This window comes from Carcharhinus amblyrhynchos, chromosome 2 (assembly GCF_965287045.1).
Source record: "Carcharhinus amblyrhynchos chromosome 2, sCarAmb.v2.hapA, whole genome shotgun sequence".
In the NCBI taxonomy this organism is placed as follows: Eukaryota; Metazoa; Chordata; class Chondrichthyes; order Carcharhiniformes; family Carcharhinidae; genus Carcharhinus; species Carcharhinus amblyrhynchos.
In genome coordinates, this window is record NC_137325.1 from 8,622,949 (window position 1) to 8,648,305 (window position 25,357).

A 25,357-nucleotide genomic window follows, 5' to 3' on the forward strand; every position below is an offset into this window, starting at 1 on the left:
CGTTTTGGAAACCAATTAAAAGAGAAAAACAGAAACAAGAAGAAAGGAATCTGAAGCTGTATATTAGATGAAGTCTGATCCCTCTCTATGCCTGTCCAGCCTGAGTGGATAGAGACACCCCTACTGGATAAATAGAAGTAGTTAAAATTTATGTTTGTAAACTTATCATAAGAGATTTATAGGGGAATCGAAGCAGTTATTTATAATACAGTGTAAGAGAATAGGTCTTATAACATTGTAAGTATTTAAAGTTTTTTTACATTTTCCTAATAAAGATGTGTTTGATTTAAACACAAGGTTTTAGTGTTTATCAAATAATTGGAGCAAGGGGCTCAGTCAACATCGTAATCTGTCTGCTCAGGATGGTATGCACTTGCAAATCTCATTACCAGTAAGCATCTGGCACACTTCCCATTAAGAGAGCACGTTCTTCTTGGACACGTGTTAGGATACCATACACCACCTAAACATTGGGCGCTAATGAGGCCAATATCTCCTCCATAATTTTCCATGCCTGTGCAGTAAAGGCAACTATTTATCTCCTCCTTATTTTTAAAACATCTTCTACAATAGTGCTCCCACAGTAGTGCCACCGGAATAAAAATAGCAGGTCTGAAAGCCTCCAGGTTAGCAGAAACACAAATAACGAGCTACTGGTCGAAACTTTCTCAGTGGCAACAGTGGTTGCAGAAATACAGCCCAAAACTTTGTGGGAAGATTAAAGTCACAGTTCATTCTTACAATACACCAACGTTGTTTTCACACTGCTGTCATTTACTGACCATCCCCAGAGATTTGGGAAGTTCCTTAACCAGAAAAGAAACAAGTTTGCACATTTCACTGTTTCACTTTTGCCACCCTACTGTGGCGTCTAACGACATTTTAAATCGCGAGGACCTGACGCCATTAGGAGCACACTTTAGGTTGCTTGAAGACCAGATTCTGTAATAAAAAGATACAAGGTACGCCTATCGAATGTATAAAACATAATAAAGTCGACTGTAATTTGTGGGGAAAGTGAGAGCTCTTAATATTTTTTTCAATATCATTGTCATATGCTGGGAATGATTGGTTTAGTAAGGTTCAGTCAGCAATTAGGAAGGCAAATGTAAAGTTAGCATTCATATTGAGAGGGCTAGAATACAAGAGCAGGGATGTACTTCTGAGGCTGTATAAGGTTCTGGTCAGATCCCATTTGGATTATTATGAGCAGTTTTGGGCCCCATATGTAAGGATGGATGTGTTGGCCTAGGAAAGGGTCCAGGGGAGGTTCACAAGAATGATCCCAGGAATGAGGAGCTTGTCGTATGAAGAACGGTTGAGGACTCTGGGTCTGTACTCATTGGTGTTTAAAAGGATGAAGGGGGATCTTATTGAAACTTACAGGATACTGTGAGGCCTGGATAGAGTGGACAGGGAGAGGATGTTTTCGCTAGTAGGAAAAACTCAAGCCAGAGGGAACAACCTCAAGCTAAAGGGATGAACCTTTAGAATAGAGATGAGGAATTTCTTCAGCCAGGGAGTGGTGAATCTGGAATGCTTTGCCGCAGAAGCATTCCACTGGTGGAGACCAGGTCATTGGGTGTCTTTAAGACAGAGATAGATAAGTTCTTGATTAATAAGGGGATCAGGGACTATGGAGAAAAGGCAGGAGAATGGAGATGAGAAAAATATCAGCCATGACTGAATGATGGAGTAGACTCGATGAGTTCAGTGGTCTAATTCTACTCCTATGTCTTATGATCTTATGGTCTAATTAGACTGGACATTGTAAAGGTCGAAAAATCAATATAGGTGGTGTGAAGATGACTGGTTGAGATAGTTATGAACAAGGGGTCAGGGAAGCAGCTTGATGGGATGTTTACGTTAGGCAGATAAGTGATTTTAAAATTGACTGTTGATTCAAGAAAACATATACAATTGGGAGATCACAAATGTGTGAGGCGAAATAGTAAGTTTACTTTATAAATTTGGTAGCCATTATGTATTGAAGAAGATTGATTCTGGGAAGAGAAACTTCTGAAGAATTGTAGAAATAACATTGGAAGATCAAAGGGAAAAACATAGTAAACACTGCTGTGGTGTGGGCGTGAGATCTTGAAAAAGACAGTATGTGTTGAAAGCAAACCTGTGAAGGCCAGTTTTCCGCCACTCTCCGAGAGGGTAGTTTGGATGATATTTCCCCTTGGAGAGCAGGACATTGTATGGTAACATTACTGGAAGTTTATTGATTAGAAAATTATAAGGGTAAATGCCATCAAAAGGAGGTTTTACCTCTGAGTTTATTTAATCAAGTATCTTTTAGCAAATGTTTGTAATGTATTCTTAACAATGAAAAGACGTTCTTGAGTCTTTACTTGTAATTTTCTTTTTTAATAACTGTTTAAATTTAATATTTAAAACCATCTGGGATTTGCTTATCTTCAGCGAATTCCTCATAATATACAAATTGCAAATCATTCTGGCAACTTGTTCCAAGTTTCCCTTTGGGATTTGGGCAGTCTGGCACTTGCCATCTGCTGTGCCATATCAAAATGCAATCTGATTTATGTATTCAACATGAATAATAACATCAACAATACCAGCACCTTTAAAATAGTCAAACTTTCCAAGGTCCTTCATAAGAGCAGTCTATCAGGAAAACAAGAAATTATAATACCTTTTCTTGGTAATAGCACTGTCACATTTCTCCTGCACTGGAAAACAGGCTTGTGGGTTATGTGATTGGTGTAGTTGGATTAAGAGGCAGAGGGATTGTTAGGTCTGAACATCAGGAAGAAGTGGGTTCGATATGTCAATGAACACGGAGTCAAGAGAAACTTAAATACAAATTTACTTAAGGCAATAAAATAAGTTGTTTTGAAGTTGGCTGTTTTCATTTAAAGGGGAACATATACATGTATACAACATATACAGCATTATCAAGGACCCCATGCATTCTGGACATTCTCTCTTCCACCTTTTTCCATTGGGAAAAAAGATACCAAAGTCTGAGGACACGTACCAACCGACTCAAGAACAGTTTCTTCCCTGCTGCTATCAGACTTTTAAATGGACCTACCTTATATTAAGTTGATCTTTCTCTAGGTATGACTGTAACATTATATTCTTCACCCTCTTCTTTCCTTCTTCCCTATGTGCTCTATGAATGGTATGCTTTGTCTGTATAGCATGCAAGAAAAAATACTTTTCACTGTATACCAATACACGTGACAACAATAAATTCATAAGATATAGGAGCAGAATTAGGCCATTCAGCCCAACAATTCTGCTCCATCATTCGATCATGGCTGATATGCTCCTCATCCCCATTTTCCTGAGGTCTCGCCATAATCCTTCAACCCATTAAAAATGTAACTCCTCCTTAAATTTACTCACTGTCCTAGCATTTACCGCATCTGGGGTAGCAAATTCCACAGATTCACAACACTTTGGGAGAAGAAATAATAAAGTGGATCATAGATCATAGAACCCTACAGTGCAGAAACAGGCTCTTCAGCCCATCAAGTCTGCACCTAACACAATCCCACCCAGGCCCCACCCCCATGTCCCTACATATTATTCCTACTAATCTCTCTAACCTATGCATCCCCGGACATTAAGGGGCAATTTCTTAGCATGGCCACTCAACCTAATCCACACATCTTTGCACTGTGGGAGGAAACCAGAGTACCCAGAGGAAAACCACGCAGACACAAGGAGAATGTGCAAACTCCACACAGACAGTGACCCAAGACAGGAATTGAACCCAGGACCCGTGAAGCAGCAGTGCTAACCACTGTGCTACTGTGCCACCCCTACTACAAAAGTAGTTGGGAGAAGTAATAATAAATCAAACCAAAAAGTTGTAAAATGGTAAGTGAGGCAAAGAAGGGGTAAATTTACTTTTTAAAACATAGAAGCTATCAAATAAAAGGAGTTTGATCAGTTCTGGGGAAAATGAACTTCTGAGAGACTGGATAAAGAATAGAGGGCAGAGATTAATAGAAACACACTTTAGGAGAACACTGAAGCCTGTGTAAGGAGGTTACTGCTTAGAAGACAGTATGGACATTGGTCAGGAAAAGAAAGAAAAGATAAGTCAATTTTATTCCTTCTCCGGAAGGGACTGTCTTCTTGAGGAGTCAGAGTCCAATAGGAACCAGTCACCTGACTTGCCCCTAATGGTTTGGCATCATTTTTGATGAAGGGCATCATAACCAGGCAATGTCAAGTTTGAACTGTTCTGTAATGCACATTTAAAAATCTTACAAATAAAGTGTACTTTTGGGTCCTGTCTTTGTTGCTAATACCCGCAGAGGATAGTGAGCAGGAGGAATGAGAGCCACTCCTGACTTCCCCCACTCTCTCTAACCCAGCCAGAATCTACTGAAACCAACTGTGCCCCAGGACAGACTGGTTCTATAATGGCTCAACAATTTCACTGGGGGGAGCAGAAGTTAACAGTTTCGATAATTCTTCTTTCAAATTGGGATTTCAAGAGTACATGATACAATAGCAATATCTCCAAAGCACATTTATTCCCCTAATTTATCATTATTAAATTTGTTTTACTGAGACAGGATGAGTAGAAACTTCACAAATTCACTGGTCCAGAGAGAGTTCCAGCGATAACGGCCAGAATTCTCCAGTCATGCGCACCGTGTCAACACTGACAGCGAGAATGGAGAATCCTAGAATCCTACAGTGCAGAAGGAGGCCATTCAGCCTACTGAGCTTGCACTGACAACAATCGCACCTAAGGCCTACTCCATTTACTCCACATATTTATCCTATTAGTCCCCTGACACTTGGGGCAGCTTAGCATGGCCAATCAGCCTTACCCGCACATCTTTGGAGTAAAAGATGTTGGAGGAAACTGAAGCTCCCAGAGGAAACCCAAGCAGACACAGGGAGAATGTGCAGATTCTACACAGACAGTCACCCAAGGCTGGAATTGAACCTGGGACCTTGGCGTGAGGTGGCAGTGCTAACCACTGTGCCACCAGGCTCAGCCAAATCTTGTTCCCAGCAACAAGACCGGATAATCCCAGCTGCGGGAAAGGTCGGAGGATTCCGACTAACATCTCTGGCGGAAACAGCTTTAGCTTGAATATTACATTTTGTAAACAGTGGATTTGCAGCAAAGCATTACAAAAGCAATGAAACTTAATAATTATCTTAAAATAGTTATTTATTTATTACTCTGTAGTTTTCACAGAAGAATAGCAAAGAGTATTGTTTTTCTAAATATTCAAAGACTGAGGATCCAACCCCAACTGTACAGAAAATAACTCACAAGTTCAAAATGTCACAAGTTACAGGAAAAATACACTATCAGAGCAGAAATGTATTCAAAGTACAGGCTTAAAGCATCAGGGATCTATTAAAGAACATAGGAAACACTGCATTTTGTCATCATTTGTATCCAAACTTCATGTCATGTTAAAGGAGGTAACATAATTCTTCTTATTTTGTTGTAAAGCAATGACTTTTAAAAAAATACTTATCACTGTTCCTTTCTTCCCAGTGTTGCAGCAGTTTGTTGATGACATTGCCTTTGTATCAAATTCCTGTGCTCCAAGAAAACCAGCCAACGTGAAGAGTCTGTAAACAAAAGCCGTTCCTCTTCAGCCATAAGTCACCATGCGTAGTTGGGAGTCTTGGTTGCTTCCTGTTCACTGCTCAATGAGTTTCATAATTTCAGAGGCCAAAGACGCAATGGCAATATCAGTGTGGGAGCTGGAAGGTATAGACAAAATACTGTAAATAACTAGAAAAGATTCTATAGCCCTCATAACAGAATCCAATCAGATTTGGATTTTTTGCCACATGAGCAGCATGGTGGCACAGTGGTTAGCACTACTGCATCCCAGCTCTAGGGACCTGGGTTTGATTCAGGCCTCGGGTCACTGTCTATGTGGAGTTTGCACATTCTCCCTGTGTCTGAGTAGGTTTCCTCCATGTGTTCTGGTTTCCTCCCATAGTCCAAAGCTGTGCGGGTTAGGTGCATTGGCCATCCTTAATTGCCCCTTAGTGTCATGGGATGCATAGGTTAGTGGGATTAGCGAGGTAAACATGTGGGGTTACAGGGATAGAGCCTAGGTGGGATTGTTGTTGGTGCAGACTCGATGGGCAGAATGGCCTCCTTCTACACTGTTGGGATTCTATGACTATTTTTAAGTATTATTGTCACATGTATTGGGATTCCGTGAAAAGTATTATTTCTTGCGCACTATAGACAAAGCATACTGTTCATAGAGTACATAGGGGAGAAGGAAAGGAGAGGGTGCAGAATGTAGTGTCTGGATACCCACAAAGAAAAATTAAGTGATTGGTTTGCAAGCTGTGAGGAGACCCCAGCGAGGCTGCGAAGGAATAGTGACAGATTAAATGAGTGGGTAAGAACATGGCAGCTGGAATACAATGTACAGACGTGGTGCACCATAAAAGGAAAAAGAGAAATGCTAAACATTCTTTAAATGCTGAGAAATTGGGAAATGTTTGTATACCTGGATGTTCATATACACAAATCACCAAGCACAATTAGGAAATCAAATAGTATCTTAGCTTTACAAATACATAGCAATACAGGCTGAAGAGGTCTTACTGACTTGTATAGGCCCTTGGTGAGACCACATCTGCAATATTGTGTAGTGTTTTAGTCTCTTTATCTGAGAATGATATACTTTCCTTGAAGGGAGTGCAATGAAGGATCACTGGACTGATTCCTGAGATTAATGGATGGTTTGACAAGGAAAAATGAGTGCAATGGGCATACATTCTCTGGAATTCAGAACGAGTGATAATCTCATTGAAACTTTTAAAATGTCTAAGGGGTTTGACAGGGTAGGTGCTAGGAGGGTGTTTCCCTTGGTGAGGGAGTCACAGTCTCAGGATAAGGGGTCAGCATTTGGAACTGAGATGAAGGGAAATTTCTTTATTCAGTCCCAGTGAACTTTGGACACTCAGTGTTGAGAATATTCAAGACAAGGACTGATAAGATTTTTGGATATTAGGGAATTAAGGTATTGGGAAGAGTGTGGGAAGATGGAGTTGTGGCAGATAATCAGCACAATTGAACTGAATGGCTATCCCGTGTGTTCTTAGGAGTTCGTAAGAAAATGCTTGCATATCTAGCCTTCACCTGCATTTCCTTAGCTCCTCTCCTGAAGCTGCTGGCTCCCACCATGGTTCACATCCATGGACATTGGGAGCCATCATGTGCCCTGTCCATGTGGCATTTTACATTTGTGAGTCTAGGGGATGAATACTGATAGGCTATTCATCTGTGAGGGAAATATAGCCAATGTCAATTCCCTCCTTGCCTGATACCCACACGCAAGCACTTTCAGATAAGGATACATCCAATGTATATCCATCACGAGTATGAATCTTCTCTCTGTTATCCTCTACCAAGTTCAGGGGCCTCTCTGATCATTCATGCTGCCACTATTGGAACTTTGGCAACTCAGTTAACTCAACCTTGTGGATCTTTCTAGCATATGGCAGCCAGTTTTAGTCCATTAAAAGTAGAGCAAAATGAATGCTTATTTTCAACCAAAACCATTCTTACACCTGATTTATTTCATTCACAAGGAAGAGGATCATTCAAACTCACTCATAATTAATATAAGATCTTAAAAGTTAAATCAACCGGGCAACTGTATTACATCCCATTATGTCTTCTCCATTGTTACATGAAGTGGATTTGCTTTCAAGAACATTATTATTTTTTCTAGTCCCCCTGTTTTTATTGAGACATTGTTCCATCTGCATCTGTGCAAGGCAGCAAAGCTGGCGGGCTGTATGAAAATACCGGGCGGGGTTCTCCCATCTCGTTCATACCTGTCCCATTGCCATTGAAAATGGAGAATTTGGCCCTCAGTCAAAACTCCATTCACTGCAGCAGAGAATCCCCACTATGGACAAAATCAGAGGTTTCTGGCGATCAAAGTTTAAAGTTTATTAGTCACTAGTGAGGCTTGCATTAACACTGCAATGAAGTTACTGTGAAATTCCCCTTGTTGCCACACTACAGCACTTGTCCAGGTCAATGCATCTAACTAGCACATCTTTCAGACTGTGGGAGGAAACCAGAGCACCCGGAGGAAACCCATGCAGACACGGGGAGAACGTGCAAACTCTGCACAGACAGCGACTCGAGCCATGAATCGAACCCGTGTCCCTGGTGCTGTGAGGCAGCAGTGCTAACCACTGTGTCACTATGATCATGATAAAGGAATATTTCTGGGAGATTTCGGCAGACCTTTTAAAGCATCTAGGCTGCTATCTGAAACATTGCTATATTGCTCCAGCAATGAGGCAACATGGTGAGCTATGCAGATATGGTGGTGGAACAGTAACTATATATTGTACATCTCCCACAGTCCTCTAGACTCCCCATGAGCAGAAACATCCTCCCTGCATGTACCCTGTCAAACCCCTTCAGAGTCCTATATGTTTTAATAAGATCACCTCTTCATTGTACTTTCAATTAACTTGTGTATTTAAATGTAAGTTGTGTAATATTTTATCCCAACTGCAGGGATTGTGCAGCGACCACAGTATAAACCTGACAATAGATGGAGAACAGGGAGACTTTTCCATATCAGGAGCAGTAAACACCCTATTGACACCAATATAAATATAGGTATAGTAAGCCAAGCCTAAACTAACTGCATTGTGAATTACAATTCTATCATTTTGACAACTAAGAGGATGTAGTTCAATGGTAGGGCAATTTGACTGCAGGTTAAGAGGTTCCAAGCTCAAATTTGAGTGTTCTCTTCAGTGTTACAAAGAACAAAGAAAATTACAGCACAGGAATAGGCCCTTCAGCTCTCCAAGCCTGCATCGACCATGCTGATCTAAAACCCCCTACCTTTCCGGAGACCATATCCCTCTATTCCCATTCTATTCATGTACTTGTCCAGACGCCCCTTAACACTCACTATTGTATCTGCTTCCACTACCTCCCCCAGCAGCGAGTTTCAGGCACCCACCATCTGCTGTGTAAAAAACTTGCCTCTTACTTCCCTTTTAAATCCTGCCCCTTGCATCTTAAATCAATGCTCCCTAGTAACTGACACTTTCAGCCTGGGAAAAAGCTTCTGATTATCCATTCTGTCCATGTCCCTCATAATCTTGTAGACTTCTATCAGGTTGCCCCTTAACCTCTGTCTTTCCAGTGAGAACAAACCAAGTTTCTCCAATCTCTCCTCAGACTAATGCCCTCCATATCAGGCAACATCCTGGTAAATCCTTTCTGTACCCTGTCCAAAACCTCCATATCTTTCTGGTTTCTGTCTTCACGGAGGAGGACGTGAATAATTTGCCTGGTGTTAGCGATGGAAAGGTGGTAGGACTGGAGGGTCTTAATGACATTACTGTTACTAGAGAGGCGGTGCTCGACAGACTGGAGGGGCTGATTGTGGACAAGTCCCCAGGACCGGATGGAATGTATCCGAGGGTTCTGAAAGAAATGGCGGAGGTGATAGTGGATGCCTTGGTGGTTATTTTCCAGACGTCGCTGGATTCTGGGGAAGTGCCGGATGATTGGAAAACGGCTAATGTTACGCCGTTGTTTAAGAAGGGTGCCAGGCAAAAGGCGGGGAATTAAAGGCCGGTTAGTTTAACGTCTGTGGTAGGTAAAATGTTAGAATCTGTCATTAAGGAGGAAATTGCGAGGCATCTTGAAGGGAATTGCTTGATAGAGCAGACGCAGCACGGTTTCATTAAAGGGAAGTCGTGTCTGACAAATTTACTGGAGTTCTATGAGGATGTGTCTAGGGCGGTGGATAGAGGAGAGCCGGTGGATGTGGTCTTTCTAGATTTTCAGAAGGCGTTTGACAAAGTACCTCACAAGAGGTTATTGCAGAAGGTCGAGGGACATGGAGTTGGGGGTAGGGTGTTAGCGTGGATAGAGGATTGGTTGTCAAATAGGAGGCAGAGAGTGGGGGTCAACGGGTGCTATTCGGATTGGCGGATGGTGACTAGTGGAGTGCCCCAGGGGTCGGTGCTGGGGCCTCAGCTTTTTACCATTTATATAGATGATCTGGAGGAGGGAACCGAGTGTAGGGTGTCAAAATTTGCTGATGACAACAAGATTGGTGGAACGGCAAATCGTGCGGAGGGTGTGGAGAGTCTGCAGAAGGATCTAGATAGGCTGGGCGAATGGGCCAGGAACTGGCAAATGGAATTTAATGTTGGCAAGTGTGAGGTGGTCCACTTTGGTAGGAAGAATGGTAGGAAGGACTATTACTTACGGGGCGAAAAACTGCAGCAGGCGATGGTGCAGAGGGACCTCGGGGTCCTTGTGCATGAGTCGCAAAAACCCAGCTTGCAGGTGCAGCAGGTGGTCAGGAAGGCGAATGGGATGCTGGCCTTCATAGCGAGGGGAATTGAATGTAAAAGTAGGGAGGTCTTGCTGCAGCTGTATAGGGCATTGGTGAGGCCGCAGCTGGAGTACTGTGTGCAGTTTTGGGCGCCACACCTGCGCAAAGATATTTTGGCCTTGGAGGGAGTGCAGAGGAGGTTTACTGGGCTGATACCGGAGTTGAGGGGGTTGAGCTATGAGGAGAGGCTGAATAAACTGGGCTTGTACTCGTTAGAGTTTAGAAGAATGAGGGGAGATCTCATTGAGACGTATAAGATGATGAATGGGATGGATAGGATAGAGGTGGAGAGACTCTTCCCGCTCAAAAAAGACAGTAGGACTAGGGGGCACAGCCTCAAGATAAAAGGGGGGCGGTTTAGAACGGAGTTGAGGAGGAACTTCTTCACTCAAAGGGTGGTGAATCTCTGGAATTCTCTGCCCGTTGAAGTGGTGGAGGCTGCCTCGCTAAATATTTTTAAGACGCGGGTTGATGGGTTTTTGATAAGAGAAGGGATTAAGGGTTATGGGGAGAGGGCGGGAAAGTGGAACTGAGCAGCGACAGATCAGCCATGATCTTATTGAATGGCGGGGCAGGCTCGAAGGGCTAGATGGCCTACTCCTGCTCCTAGTTCTTATGTTCTTATGTTCTTATGTAGTGTGGCGACCAGAATTGAACACTATATTCCAAGTGCAGCCAAACTAAAGTTCTATAAAGCTGCAACACGACTTGCCAATTTTGAAACTCAATGCCCCAGCCGATGAAGACAAGCATGCCGTATGCCTTCATGAATAACTTCTCCACATGCGTTGCCACTTATATTGACTTTATAAGGGCAGCACAGTGCACAGTGGTTAGCACAGCTGCCTCAGAGCGCCAAGGACCCAGGTTCGATTTCTCGTTTCGCTCACTGTCTGCAAAGTCTGCATGTTCTCCCCATGTCTATGTGAGTTTCCTCTGGGTGCTCCAATTTCCTCCCACAGTCCAATGTATGCTGGTTAGGTGCATTGACCATGCTAAATTCTTCCTCAGTGTACTCGAACAGGTGCTGGAGTGTGGTGATTAGGGGATTTTCACAGTAACTTCACTGCAGTGTTAATGTAAGCCTACTTTTGACACTAATAAATACATTTTTAAAATATATTTTGCAACATTTTCTATGAACTAATTGGACAACCTACCTAAAAAAAGACATTTCAAATATCAATCTTCCTTAAACTTGAATTCAACCTCCTGCCCATATTCCATCTCATACAAGTCCCGTAGACCCATCGCCATTGTATTCACTGACCTACACTGGCTTCTAATCCAGCAACATCTCAATTCAATTTTAAGTTTCTTATCTTTGTTCTCCATGGCTTCACACCTGTCTATCTCATTTAGTTTTCCTTCTAGTTTAGTTGTGTCAGCATCACAGCCTAATATCCATACTCTGACAACCATGATATGGACATTGCTGGCCAAACCACGCATGTCCTGGGTCATAAGGAGATGGAGGACATAATCATTTATTATTAATCCATAGAATGAGGACATCACTGGCTGGACCAGCATTCATTGCTCATTCCTGATTGCCCTTGAGAAGGTGGTGGTGAGCTGCCTCCTTGAACAATCGCAATCCATGTGGAGTAGGTACACCCACAATGCTGAGAGGGAGTTCTAGGATTTTGACCCGAGAACAGTGCAGGAATGGTGATGTAGTTCCAAGCCAGGATATAGAATGGATTGGAGGGGAAATTCCAGGTGGTGCTGCTCCCGTGTGTCTGTTGTCTTTGTCCTTCCAGATGGTAAAGGTCATGGGTTTGGAAAGTGCTGCCTAATAAGCCTTGGTGAGTTTCTGTATTGCATCTGGTAGATGATATACGCTGTTGTCACTGTCTGAGGGTGGTGGAGGGAGTGAATATTTGTGGATGGGTGCCAATCAAGCAGGCAGTTTTGTCCTGGCTGGAGTCAAGTTTCTTGATCATTGTTGGAGCTGAACTCAACCTCCTACAACCCTAAAGCCCTCTGACATTCCTGCACATCTCTAATTCTGGGCAGTTGGGTATCTGTGATATTGATCAATCCACCATTGGCAGCCATGCTTTCAGCTGCCAAGGCCCTAAGCTCAGGAATTCTCTTCCTAAATCTCTCCTACTCTCTTTCTCCTTTAAGGCGGCCCTTAAAACCTAACTCATTGGCCAAGCTTTTAACAGCTTTTCCCTAATATCTCTTTACATAGCTTGGCACCAAATTCTGTTTGGTAACACCCATGTGAGGCACCTTGGGACATAATGCCACAATAATGGTGCTATATAAATGCAGGTTGTTGTTGCTACTGCTGGAATGGAAGAGCTAAACCTAAACTGTGACAGTGGCTGCCTGGTGCACAAAGGCCCGGTTTTCTCATGGTCTGAAATGCAGTGTGAGCTTAAAGGCTAGTCGAACTTGTTTCCATTATTAATGGCTTTACTAACCCTCATCCTAGTCAGGTGCTATTTAACACCCTAGCACAGCATCCCCTTACTGAAGGGCTCGTCTTGAAGGCCCTTGCCTTATTGTTTGGAACATTGGGGAGTGCCCTTCAATTGGCCTCCTGTGCTTCTCTCCTTGTGGTATTGCTCTTCCTGCTATGGGGGCCTTTTGGAGGCTGTTTCTTGGGTTGGAGAGACATCCTGGTGCAAGCGTGTGCTCTGCTGGCAGAACAGGTGGGCAAAATAAAACCACGGCACAAGCATGCAGATGCAGAGGGCATGCGATCTGTGGCATAATAGGAGGCACCTATTCCGTAAGAAGATTGCAAAGGCCACACAAGTCTGCAAAGCTATTTTAACTCTACAGATCGATTCCTTCACATTTACACTGGCCACTGATAGCAGAAGAGATTTGTCACTAATAACTCTCATTGAATCATAGAATCCTTACAGTGCAAAAGAGGCCATTCTGCTTATTGAGTCAGTTTGGACTATTTGACAGAGTATCTTACCCAGGCCTTATCCCTGTAACCTGGTGTTGTGAGACTTCTTACTGTATCTATCCCTGTAAACATATGCCTTTCCCATGGTTAATCCCTCTAACCTACACATCCTGAGACACTAAGGTGCCAATTTAGTATGGTCAATCCACCTAACCTGCACATCTTTGAACTGTTTTAAAATTTATTTATTAGTGTCACAAGTAGGCTTACATTAACACTGAAATGAAGATACTGTGAAAATCCCCTAGTCACCACACTCTGGCACCTGTTTGAGTACACTGAGAGCAAATTTAGCATGTCCAACACACCTAACCAACACATCTATCACACTGTGGGAGGAAACCCATGCAGACATGGGGAGAACGTGCAAACTCCACACAGACAGTGACCCAATCCAGAATCAATCCCAAGTCCCTGGTTCTGTGAGGCAGCAGAGATAACCACTGTGCCATCATGCTGTCCTGGTACCTCATCCAAGCTAAAACTGCCTAGAAGTGTCCATTAATCAATGGACAAGAATAACTTAGGCTAATCCACTCCTGTCCTTAACCGTTGTTGAACCTTTGAGGTAAAACTGGAAACTCACTGTGTTATGAATTTCTGTTTTGTTAAGCACATAAACATTATTTTGCCAAAGGCATACTTTGTGGTTTGAAAGTTATTTTCATGTACTCCTGGTACTTCAAAAACTTCCTTTTGGAGATGTAAAGGCTAAACTCAAAAGGAAGCAGACAGTAAGCTGGTAACTGGCTGTAAATGAAAGCAACAACTTTCAGAATCTTTCATCATGCAACCCAACCCTGCTTCCACCAACAATTGATCAAAGTCAGTCTCGATGAAGAAGCTGCAGGCTTTCAGAGGCTGGTTCAATTGCAGTCTTCCTTCAGTCGCGAAGCACTGTAACATGATAGGTCTGTGGTATGCATTTGGCATATGTATAGAAAAAAAAGTTGGCTGCTTATTCAAAGGCTTGGAAATTCCTTTAGGCCTGAGGGTTCTCACCTGGCAGCTTGGGCCAGCTTTTGTAGGGTTTCAATGAGAGAACCTCCCTCGTTCTTGAGGCTTTCTGCGTGTTTCTTGTCTGAGCTTACCTGGCAAGGAAAATAGAAAACAATATTTGTCAGCATGAATGGTGAGAGTGGACATTATTTAATTGCTGCTTTGAGATCCATTCAAATACATTTAAGCTCCAAAATGTTTGGGAGTCCACTATGGGCCCTGGAATTGGGATACCATCTCTATTTATTTTAGTATTTGGGACAGGTGATCTATGCTGGGAAAAATCAACACAGTTCAGAGTGTGAAGCTTAAAGGTGATTCTAAGTGTGCTAAGCCCTGCAGGAAGCAAAGGGGTTGCAGTCAGAAGTTAATTGAATTCTCGGTACCTATATTTTTGGGACTTATGATGCAACACATATTTCATAGAATTGTTAGCACAGAAGGAGGTCACATTTGCTCTCAGCAGATATGGCTTTCACTGGACCAGACCTCCAGGAGTCAAAGAACTAAGAACAGTACAGCACAGAAACAGGCACTTTGGCCCACCAAATCTGTGCTGACACAGATGCCTCTCTAATCTAATATTTATTTGCCTCTACATGATTGATATCCATCTAATAATTAACAACTGTATCAGGTGTCAAGGGGTATGAGGAGTAAGGTGTTGTGATAGGGAATCAGCCATGATCACACTGAATGGCAGAGCAGACTCGAAGGGCCAAACATTCTACTCTTGCTCTCATTTTCTATGTTTCTCTGTGATACTGCAATCTGTCGTAATGTAATCTTGGGGAGCGGGTCCTGTGCATTTGGTGTCAATGGAGTTCTCTACGTAAGTGAAGCTAGCATGATTGCAGAGACTTGGACTAAATGCATCAAGGAAGGCAATGGCCCTTGGACAATGGTTTCCTAAAATTACATACACTATAGCATTGAACATACAAACACTAAGATTAAGGGGGATAGAGATCCAGTGTTGCACTGGACAGTTTGGTTTTTAGTTGATACCGGATGGCTTCACATCCAGTTTTGTGACCTCTGCCATTATTTACTTATGTTTACATAGACAACACTGATGTTCCCTTTAACATGATAATCAAACGCACAGCCTGCTGTATTCCACTCCCAAGTGTCTGAAACAATGTAGACTAGACATAGAAGTAATTTAGTTCGGTCACGGAGAGGCACTGCACACCTCTGCCAAACCTGCACTGGGAATGGAACGCAAAACATAATTGAGTAAAAACAGTTCCCACCAGAGTTCACAATAGCCAATGTGTAACAATGTGGCAAGATGAAAGCAACCAAGTGTTTATTGTAGCAGCAGAGTCTTAATGACATGCTTACACACCCCTGACAGAAGCCTATGTGAGAAAGCTGCCAGATCAAACCCTTTCTGATTGAAGAGCTCCAGTGTCGCAGGTGTTGGATGTGATGCTCTTGTTTGCAAAGTCATGCTGCCTCTTTTTAAACTGCATCTTTCGAGGGATACACGGCCCCAACATGAAGTGCTGGTTCATATTATATTAGCTGGCAGTTTCTCGCATCTCATTTCTCCTGAGACACATCCAACAACCTAAGTTTCAGGAATCTACCATAATGGATTGAGGATACATACTTGTTGGGCAGCTCCATAAAAGCATTGTTCTCAAAAGTAATTTTGCATCTGTGCATATTGAGTCTTTGGGATGGGAGATAGAAATGGGAGGAAGGGATCAATTAAGACAATGTAGGCTTGTTTGGAGGGATTAACATTGCATGTCCATTACCAGTTTGTACTGTTAGATAGATTACTGTGCCAGCTGTCTCCTAATTGGGATCCATGGGACTCAGCCTCTGTTTATGGAACTTCAGACATTGACGTGCTGTAAAAACTGCTCAACGCAGAGCACACAGGAACATACCAATATTCTGGAGCATTAGTACCAGCGTCTCTTACAATCAAATAAAACCCCTAAAGTCTTAGAGACAGAGGAAGAATATTCTGCCTTCTCCTGGATTGTTGGAGATTCATCACATCAGTGCCCAATATTCCATCCAAAACACGTGTCAGGGCTGTATAATCTTATACTTGGTTAATACTCACAGTGGGCAGAGATCATAAACAGCAGATGCCATTTCAAGCATTAGGCAGTAAATCCGTAATTTTCCCAGTGTGCTGAGGAAAGGTCACCAACTTGAATCTTAACTGTTTCCTCTCTCCACAGATGCTGCCTGACCTGCTGAGTGTTTCCAGCATTCTCCATTTTAACCTAGTTGTCTCAGAAGCATTATCAAACTGTCGAACAATGTCAAGCATGTCTTGTTACCAATAAAACAAGGTTAGTTCAGGCCAGCTAAATAGACAAGTATCCATCCATCACAAATACTGCTTAAATGGATTGTACACCATAGCTGATTGGAACATAGGTGCAAAATCAATGGGATGATGTTACATTGAGGTCTCATCTGCTCTCTCAGGTGGACATAAAGGGTCCTATTTCATTTTTCAAAAGAGATTCTCTGACTGGCCTGGCCACCCTTTAACCCTCACCCAAAAACATTAAAAGGGATTATCTGGTCCTTTGCTATTTGTGGGAGTTTGCTGTGCATAAATTGGCTGCTGTGTTTCCCTCCAAAATGACTGTGACCACAACTGAGGTACTCCATGAAGTGCCTTGGAACATATTGACTCCATAAAAGTTCTTTAATAAAGATTGAGGTGGCCTAGCGGTTAAAGTGATGGGCCATTAAGCCACTGTGCTCTGCACAACATGGGAGTGATGTGGAGATGCCGGCGTTGGACTGGGGTAAACACAGTAAGAAGTCTGACAACACCAGGTTTAAGTCTTAAACCTGGTGTTGTCAGACTTCTTACTGTGTTTACAACATGGGAGTGTCAGCTGAGACTCGTTGGCAGCATTCTCCCCTCTGAGTCACAGGGTTCTGGGTCCAAGTCCCACTCCACAGGGCTCACACTCCAGTACAGTACTAAGGGAGTGCTGCACTGTTAGAGATGCTGTCTTTTGGATGAGATGTTAAAACAAATTCTCACTGCTCAGGTGGATGTAAAACATTCCAGGCACTATTTGGAGAAGAGCAGGAGAGTTATTCCCTGATGTCTATGCCAATATTTATCCCTCAATCAACATCGCAAAAAGCAGATTATAACACATTGCTGTTTATGGGAGCTTGATGTGCTCCATTTTGGCTGCCGCATTTACTATATCATAACAGTGATTACACTTCAACAGTATTTCATCAGCTGTAAAGTGCGCTGAGATCTCCAGTGTTCATGAAGATGCTATATAACTGCCTGGCTGTATTTCTGCTATGAGTAGATTTTAAGAATGGATAAATTATGCTTCTTTTTTTCAGATCTGGGCTGGCATGGAGAAAGATTACTTTTTCTATTGACTACCCAAAATGGTTTCACTTAAGCATTTCAGCACCAAGACTAGATCCCTTCGCTGGTCTTTTCATTTAAGGTGTGATTGACGGGAACAGATTCTTGAGCGTCTTCACATGCTTTTTATCTAATGGCTGGAAATCTGGCTCCAGACAGCTTTCTGCATTACAATGAAACCCTGGCAGCTGTCTGCAATGTAATGCCATTTTACAAGTACTAGCGGCTCAAATAATCTGGTGCTGCGGTAACCTGCAGCGTGATTGCACAAACAAAAACCCCTTCTCGGTTTGTTAACTGTTACCCCGGTGACCCTGGCAAGCATTCTCAGCCCAACACACGATCGGGTGAATAAAAGGAAGCAATAACCCTGAACTGTAAACCCAAATGCTGCTGAATAAACTAAGCTATCAGCTCAACAGATGTTTAGCACAGTCTAGTAACAGCATCAGTTTTTGAGTGAACTCTCTTCATTGGGTCCACAGGATTTTAGTAAATAGTTAATGCAGGTTGATGACACCATAAAGCTTTATTCATTAGTATCACAAGTATGCTTCAATTCACATTGCAATGAAGTTACTATGAAAAATCCCCTAGTCACCACATTCCGGCGCCTGTTCAGGTACACTGAGGGAGAATTTAGCATGGCCAATGCGCCTCACCAGCATGTCTTTCAGACTGTGGGAGGAAACTGGAGCACCCAGAGGAAACCCACGCAGACATGGGGAGAATGTGCAGACTCCACACAGACACTGACCCAAACTGGAAAGTGAATCCAGGTTCCTGGCAAGATGAGGCAGCAGTGCTAACCACTGTGCTGCCATACTAAAGTGGGGTGCTAATAAGGTGCTTTTTTTTTGTGGCGGTCTTTTGAAATCAGCTTGCGTGGTACTTGGCAGCTAGAATTCTAGAAGCACTCATTCTTTGTATATCTGTTTATGATTTCATTGAACCACACAGCAATCTTCCCATATGTAAAAACACTGACTGCTGGTTGGGCTGCACAGGGGAATGCAATCTAAGATTTTGCAAAAGACAGTGCAGTGTGCATTGCAGTTGTTTCTATAGCATGGTTTGAGATTAATTTCAGAGACCCAGCTTTCATAGCTTGTTTCATCAGTGAGATTTAGATGACTGGGAGAAGAGGAATTTGAAGACTTACATGTGGTCTGATCACCGAAAATTGTTTTTTCTAGAAGCAGACCATTTTACATTTTGGTTCTGCTGCCACCTTTTCAGGTGGTGCCTTCAAATTAAAGGGGTTGATACACCTCAACGGTGAATGATCTGATAAGTTCTGGTGTCAGCAAACTGTGCTCCTTGCTTTTCCTACTTGTTGCTATGTAACAAGGTGCTGAGGAGCTGGATAGCTCAATTGGTTAGATGGCTAGAGTCTGAATCAGATTAAAGCCAATATGGAATTCAATCCCCATTCCAGCTAAGGTAGACTTGGGATGTGCCTCCTTGCCCTGGCCATATTATATAAAAAAAAATGGCAGCTTGGCAAATAATTTCTCAGGTTGTGCCTTTGGGTAGAGAACTCAAGAAGAATCCGCTCAGTGGGCATTCTGGGAAACCTGGAGATGGTATTCACTGGAGCCACTGGAAAATGGAGAGGAGAAGTGGAAGGAAAAGAGAGGGGGGTTTAGTATTCCTGGTACCATGAAATGGAATTCCCAGTGGCGGGCAAGGTGGAGGACTGGCCCGTTGGACCCAAACCACCTGGCTTGGGTCACTGTATGTGTGGAGCTTGCACATTCTCCCCGTGTCTGTGTGGGTTTCCTCCAGGCGCTCTGGTTTCCTCCCACACTCCAAAGATGTGTGTGTTAGGTGGATTGGCCATGCTAAATTGTCCCTTACTGTCAGGGAAACTAACTAGAATAAATGCATGGGGTTATGGGGATAGTGACTGGGTGGGATTGTGGTTGCTGCAGACTCAATGGGATGAATGGCCTCCTTCTGCACTGTAGGATTCTATGATTCTAGGATGGCCTTTCCACCAAGAAGTTAACCTTTGGGGATCGGGGTGCTGGAGAACATGAGGAGAATGCTCAGTAAAAGCTGTGAGGTCTGGGGATCAAGGGGGTGGGGTAATCACACATTCTGTGGCCCACGGCGTGCCCTGCTGGTGCCAAACACTGTTCCCACAGAAACAACTCTTCTCCTGCCTGCCCTCATCAACCACCACCCACCTCCTGGCTCTGACTGTCCTAGCCTTCCAAGTCCTTTATACAAAGAATCATAGAAAAACTACAGCACAAACAGGCCCTTTGGCCCACAAGTTGCACCAATCTTACCTCTACCTATTAGGCTTACCTATAACCCTCAATCCCATGTACTCATCCAGAAGTCTCTTAAAAGACCCTAACAAATTTGCCTCCACCACCACCAACAGCAGGTGATTCCACTCACCCACCACCCTCTGAGTGAAAAACTTACCCCTGACATCTCTGTACCTAGTTCCCAGCACCTTAAATCTGTGTCCTCTTTGGGCCACCATTTCAGCCCTGGGGAAAAGCCTCTGAGAGTCCACCTGATCAATACCTCTCATCATCTTATACACCTCTATCAGGTCCCCTCTCATCTTTCGTCTCTCTAAGCAGAAAAGATCTAGCTCTCTCAACCTACCCTCATAAGGCATGCCACCCAATCCAGGTAACATCCTTGTAAATCTCCTCTGCACCCTTTCAATGGCTTCAACATCCTTCCTGTAATGAGGCAACCAGAACTGAGCATAGTGCTTCAAGTGGGGTCTGACCAGGGTCACATACAGCTGCAGCATTATCTCCCGACTCCTAAACTCAATTCCTCAATTGATGAAGGCCACTACACCATATACCTTCTTAACCATATCTTTTATCTGCGAAGCCGATTTCAGAGTCCTATGAACCTGGACCCCAAGATCCTTCCGATCATCCACACTGCTAAGAGTCTCGCCCTTAATATGATCTGGTGGCCATTACAGAGACGTGGCTGCAAGGTGACAGGGACTGGGAGCTGAATGTCCAGGGGTATCAAGTGTTTAGGAAGGATAGGCGGGAGGAAAAAGGGGGAGGCGTAGCTCTGCTGATTAAGGATAGCATCAGGGTGGTAGCAAGGGATGATATAGGAACCAAAGAGCAGAAAGTGGAATCATTGTGGGTGGAGATTAGGAACAGCAAAGGGAGGAAGACGCTGGTGTGTGTCGTCTATAGGCCCCCGAATAATGATCTGGAGGTGGGGCGGGCTGTTAACGTGCAAATAAGTGCGGCGTGCAGGAATGGGACGGCTGTAGTTATGGGGGATTTCAATCTGCATATTGATTGGTCGACCCATGTTGGACGCGGGGGACTCGAGGAAGAGTTCTTGGAATGCTGCCGGGATAGTTTCCTCGAACAGTGTGTGTTGGAGCCGACAAGGGAGCGAGCTATCTTGGATCTGGTGCTATGTAATGAGGCGGGTAGAATTAGGGACCTTGTGGTGAAGGATCCTCTTGGGGAGAGTGATCATTGTATGGTGGAGTTTCTGGTGCAGATGGAGGAGGAGAAAGTGGGTTCCCAGACACGCGTCCTTTGTTTGAACAGAAGGGAGTACGGTAGGATGAGAGAAGAATTGGCGAATGTGGACTGGGGGAGCGCGTTGGAAGATAGGTCTGCTGAGGAGCAGTGGAGGATCTTTAAGGAGATCTTTCTTGGTGCTCAGCAGAAATTTATTCCGATGGTTAAAAAGGACCGTAGGAGGAGAGGTAATAAGCCGTGGATAATGAAGGAGGTGAAGAAAAGTGTTAAATTAAAAGCGGAGGCGTTTAGAGTAGCTAAGAGTAGTGGGCGAGAAGAGGATTGGGAGAGGCTTAAATGTCAACAAAGATTGACAAAGAAGTTGATAAAGAAGGGTAGGAGAAACTATGAAGCTGGGCTAGCGCTTTACGCAAGGATATTTTGGCCTTGGAGGGAGTGCAGAGGAGGTTTACTAGGCTGATACTGGAGTTGAGAGGGTTGAGCTATGAGGAGAGGCTGAATAAACTAGGCTTGTACTTGTTAGAGTTTAGAAGAATGAGGGGAGATCTCATTGAGACATATAAGATGATGAATGGGATGGATAGGATAGAGGTGGAGAGACTCTTCCTGCTCAGAAAGGACAGTAGGACTAGGGGGAAGAGCCTCAAGATAAAGGGGGGGCGGTTTAGAACGGAGTTGAGGAGGAACTTCTTCACTCAAAGGGTGGTGAATCTCTGGAATTCTCTGCCTGTTGAGGTGGTGGAGGCTGCCTCGCTAAATATTTTTAAGATGCGGGTTGATGGGTTTTTGATAAGAGAGGGGATTAAGGGTTATGGGGAGAGGGCGGGAATGTGGAACTGAGCCACGACAGATCAGCCATGATCTTATTGAATGGCGGGGCAGGCTCGAAGGGCTAGGTGGCCTACTCCTGCTCCTATTTCTTATGTTCTTACGATGTTCTTATGTTCTTAATATAAAAAAGGATAGCAAGAGTTTTTATAAATATATAAAAAGGAAGAGGCTGGCTAGGGTGAACGTTGGACCCTTAGAGGATGAGAGGGGGGACTTAGTGGTAGGGGATGGGGAAATGGCTGAGGTCTTGAATAACTTTTTTGTTTCGGTCTTCATGGAGGAGGACGTGAATAATTTGCCGGGTGTTAGCGATGGAAAGGTGGTAGGACTGGAGGGTCTCAATGACATTATTGTTACTAGAGAGGCGGTGCTCGACAGACTGGAGGGACTGATTGTGGACAAGTCCCCAGGACCAGATGGAATGCATCCGAGGGTTCTGAAAGAAATGGCGGAGGTGATAGTGGATGCCTTGGTGGTTATTTTCCAAACGTCGCTGGATTCCGGGGAAGTGCCGGAAGATTGGAAAACGGCTAATGTTACGCCATTGTTTAAGAAGTGTGGCAGGCAAAAGGCAGGGAATTATAGGCCGGTTAGTTTAACGTCTGTTGTAGGTAAAATGTTAGAATCCGTCATCAAGGAGGAAATAGCGAGGCATCTTGAGGGGAATTGCTTGATAGAGCAGACGCAGCACAGTTTCGTTAAGGGGAAGTCGTGTCTGACAAATTTATTGGAGTTCTATGAGGATGTGTCTAGGGCGGTGGATAGAGGAGAGCCGGTGGATGTGGTCTTTCTTGATTTTCAGAAGGCGTTTGACAAGGTACCTCACAAGAGGTTATTGTAGAAGGTAAGGGGGCATGGAGTTGGGGGTAGGGCGTTAGCGTGGATAGAGGATTGGTTGTCAAATAAGAGGCAGAGAGTGGGGGTTAATGGGTGCTATTCGGATTGGCGGTTGGTGACTAGTGGAGTGCCTCAGGGGTCGGTGCTGGGACCTCAGTTATTTACCATTTATATAGATGATCTGGAGGAGGGAACCGAGTGTATGGTGTCGAAATTTGTTGATGACACCAAGATTGGTGGAATGGCAAATTGCGCGGAAGTTGTGGAGAGTCTGCAGAAGGATCTAGATAGGCTGGGCGAATGGGCCAGGAAATGGCAAATGGGATTTAATGTTGGCAAGTGCGAGGTGGTCCACTTTGGTAGGAATTACTTACGTGGCGAAAAACTGCAGCAGGCAATGGTGCAGAGGGACCTCGGGGTCCTTGTGCATGAGTTGCAAAAACCCAGCCTGCAGGTGCAGCAGGTGGTCAGGAAGGCTAATGGGATGCTGGCCTTCATAGCGAGGGGGATTGAATATAAAAGTAGGGAGGTCTTGCTGCAGCTGTATAGGGCATTGGTGAGGCTGCAGCTGGAGTACTGTGTGCAGTTTTGGTCGCCGCACTTACGCAAGGATATTTTGGCCTTGGAGGGAGTGCAGAGGAGGTTTACTAGGCTGATACTGGAGTTGAGGGGGTTGAGCTATGAGGAGAGGCTGAATAAACTAGGCTTGTACTTGTTAGAGTTTAGAAGAATGAGGGGAGATCTCATTGAGACATATAAGATGATGAATGGGATGGATAGGATAGAGGTGGAGAGACTCTTCCCGCTCAAAAAAGACAGTAGGACTAGGGGGCACAGCCTCAAGATAAAGGGGGGGCGGTTTAGAACGGAGTTGAGGAGGAACTTCTTCACTCAAAGGGTGGTGAATCTCTGGAATTCTCTGCCTGTTGAGGTGGTGGAGGCTGCCTCGCTAAGTATTTTTAAGACGCGGGTTGATGGGTTTTTGATAAGCAAGGGGATAAAGGGTTATGGGGAGAGGGCGGGAATGTGGAACTGAGCCACGACAGATCAGCCATGATCTTATTGAATGGCGGGGCAGGCTCGAAGGGCTAGATGGCCTACTCCTGCTCCTATTTCTTATGTTCTTAATATTATATTCCTTCATCCCATTGACCTGCCGAAATGTACCACTACACATTTATTCGGGTTGAAGTCCATCTACCACTTCTCCGCCCAGTCTTGCATCTTATCTACGTCACGCTGCAACTTCTGACATCCCTCCAAACTATCCGTAACATCTTCGACCTTCGTGTCATCAGCAAACTTATCAGAGGGCGGGAAAGTGGAACTGAGCCACAACAGATCAGCCATGATCTTATTGAATGGCGGGGCAGGCTCGAAGGGCTAGATGGCCTACTCCTGCTCCTATTTCTTATGTTCTTATGTTCTTATGTTCCACTTCCTCATCCAGGTCATTTATGAAAATCACAAACAGCAAGAGTCCCAGAACAGATCCCTGGGGCACTCCACTGGTGACCGGCCTCCATGCAGAAAAAGACCCATCTACAATCACTCTCTGCCTTCTGCGGGCAAGCCAGTTCTGGATCCACCCCTCACTTTCTCAATAAGCCTTGCATGGGGGACCTTATCGAACGCCTTGCTGAAGCCCATATAAACCACATCCACCGCTCTTCCTTCGTCAATGTGTTGAGTCACATTTTCAAAAAACTCAACCAGGCTCGTAAGACATGATCTGCCTTTAACAAAGCCATGCTGAGTACTTTTGATACTATACTTCTCTAAATGTTCATAAATCCTGTCTCTCAGGATCTTTTCCATCAACTTACCAACCACTGAGGTTAGACTCACTGGTTGATAATTTCCTGGGCTAACTCTATTCCCTTTCTTGAATAGAGGAATCACATCTGCAATCCTCCAATCCTCCGGAACCTCTCCCGTCTCCACTGGTGATGCAAAGATCATCGCCAGAGGCTCTGCAATCTCTTCCCTCGCCTCCCACAGTAACCTGGGGTACATCCCATCCGGTCCCGATGACTTATCTATCTTGATGCTATTCAAAAACTCCAACACGTCCTCTTTCTTAATGTCCACACACTCAAGCTTTTCAGTCTGCCGCAAGCCTGCACTACAACCACCAAGATCTTTTTCCACCGTGAATACTGAAGTAAAGTATTCATTGAGCACCTCTGCTATTTCTACCGGTTCTATACAAACTTTCGCACCATCACATTTTATAGGTCCTATTCCTTCGCATCTCATCCTTTTACTCATCACATATTTGTAGAATGCCTTAGGGTTTTCCTTAATCTTACCTGCGAAGGCCTTCTCATGACCCCTTCTGGCTCTCCTAATTTCCTTCTTAAGTTCTTTCCTACAAGGCGTATAGTCCTCTAGATCCCTAACATTACCTAGCTTGAGGTACACCACATGCAACAAATGTGGCTGACCAGGAGTGTCCCCGTTCTTACCGCCAGCCATCAGCACATTGGAAAAATTT

At 44.1% G+C, this 25,357-nt stretch overlaps 1 protein-coding gene across 3 annotated transcripts in view; it reads right to left on the reverse strand.

The window, feature by feature from the left end:
• Positions 1–5,197: 5,197 nt before the first annotated feature.
• ulk4 (unc-51 like kinase 4) overlaps positions 5,198–25,357 on the reverse strand; it is a 390,892-nt gene continuing 370,732 nt past the window's right edge. For all 3 annotated transcript variants that reach the window (XM_080201895.1, XM_080201896.1, XM_080201897.1), the window contains exons 36-37: positions 14,314–14,402; positions 5,198–5,721 (exon numbers count right to left, since the gene is read on the reverse strand). In XM_080201895.1, coding sequence (XP_080058021.1) covers positions 5,658–5,721; positions 14,314–14,402 — 153 coding nt within the window. In that variant the 3' untranslated portion in view covers positions 5,198–5,657. The remainder of the gene's footprint in view (positions 5,722–14,313; positions 14,403–25,357) is intronic.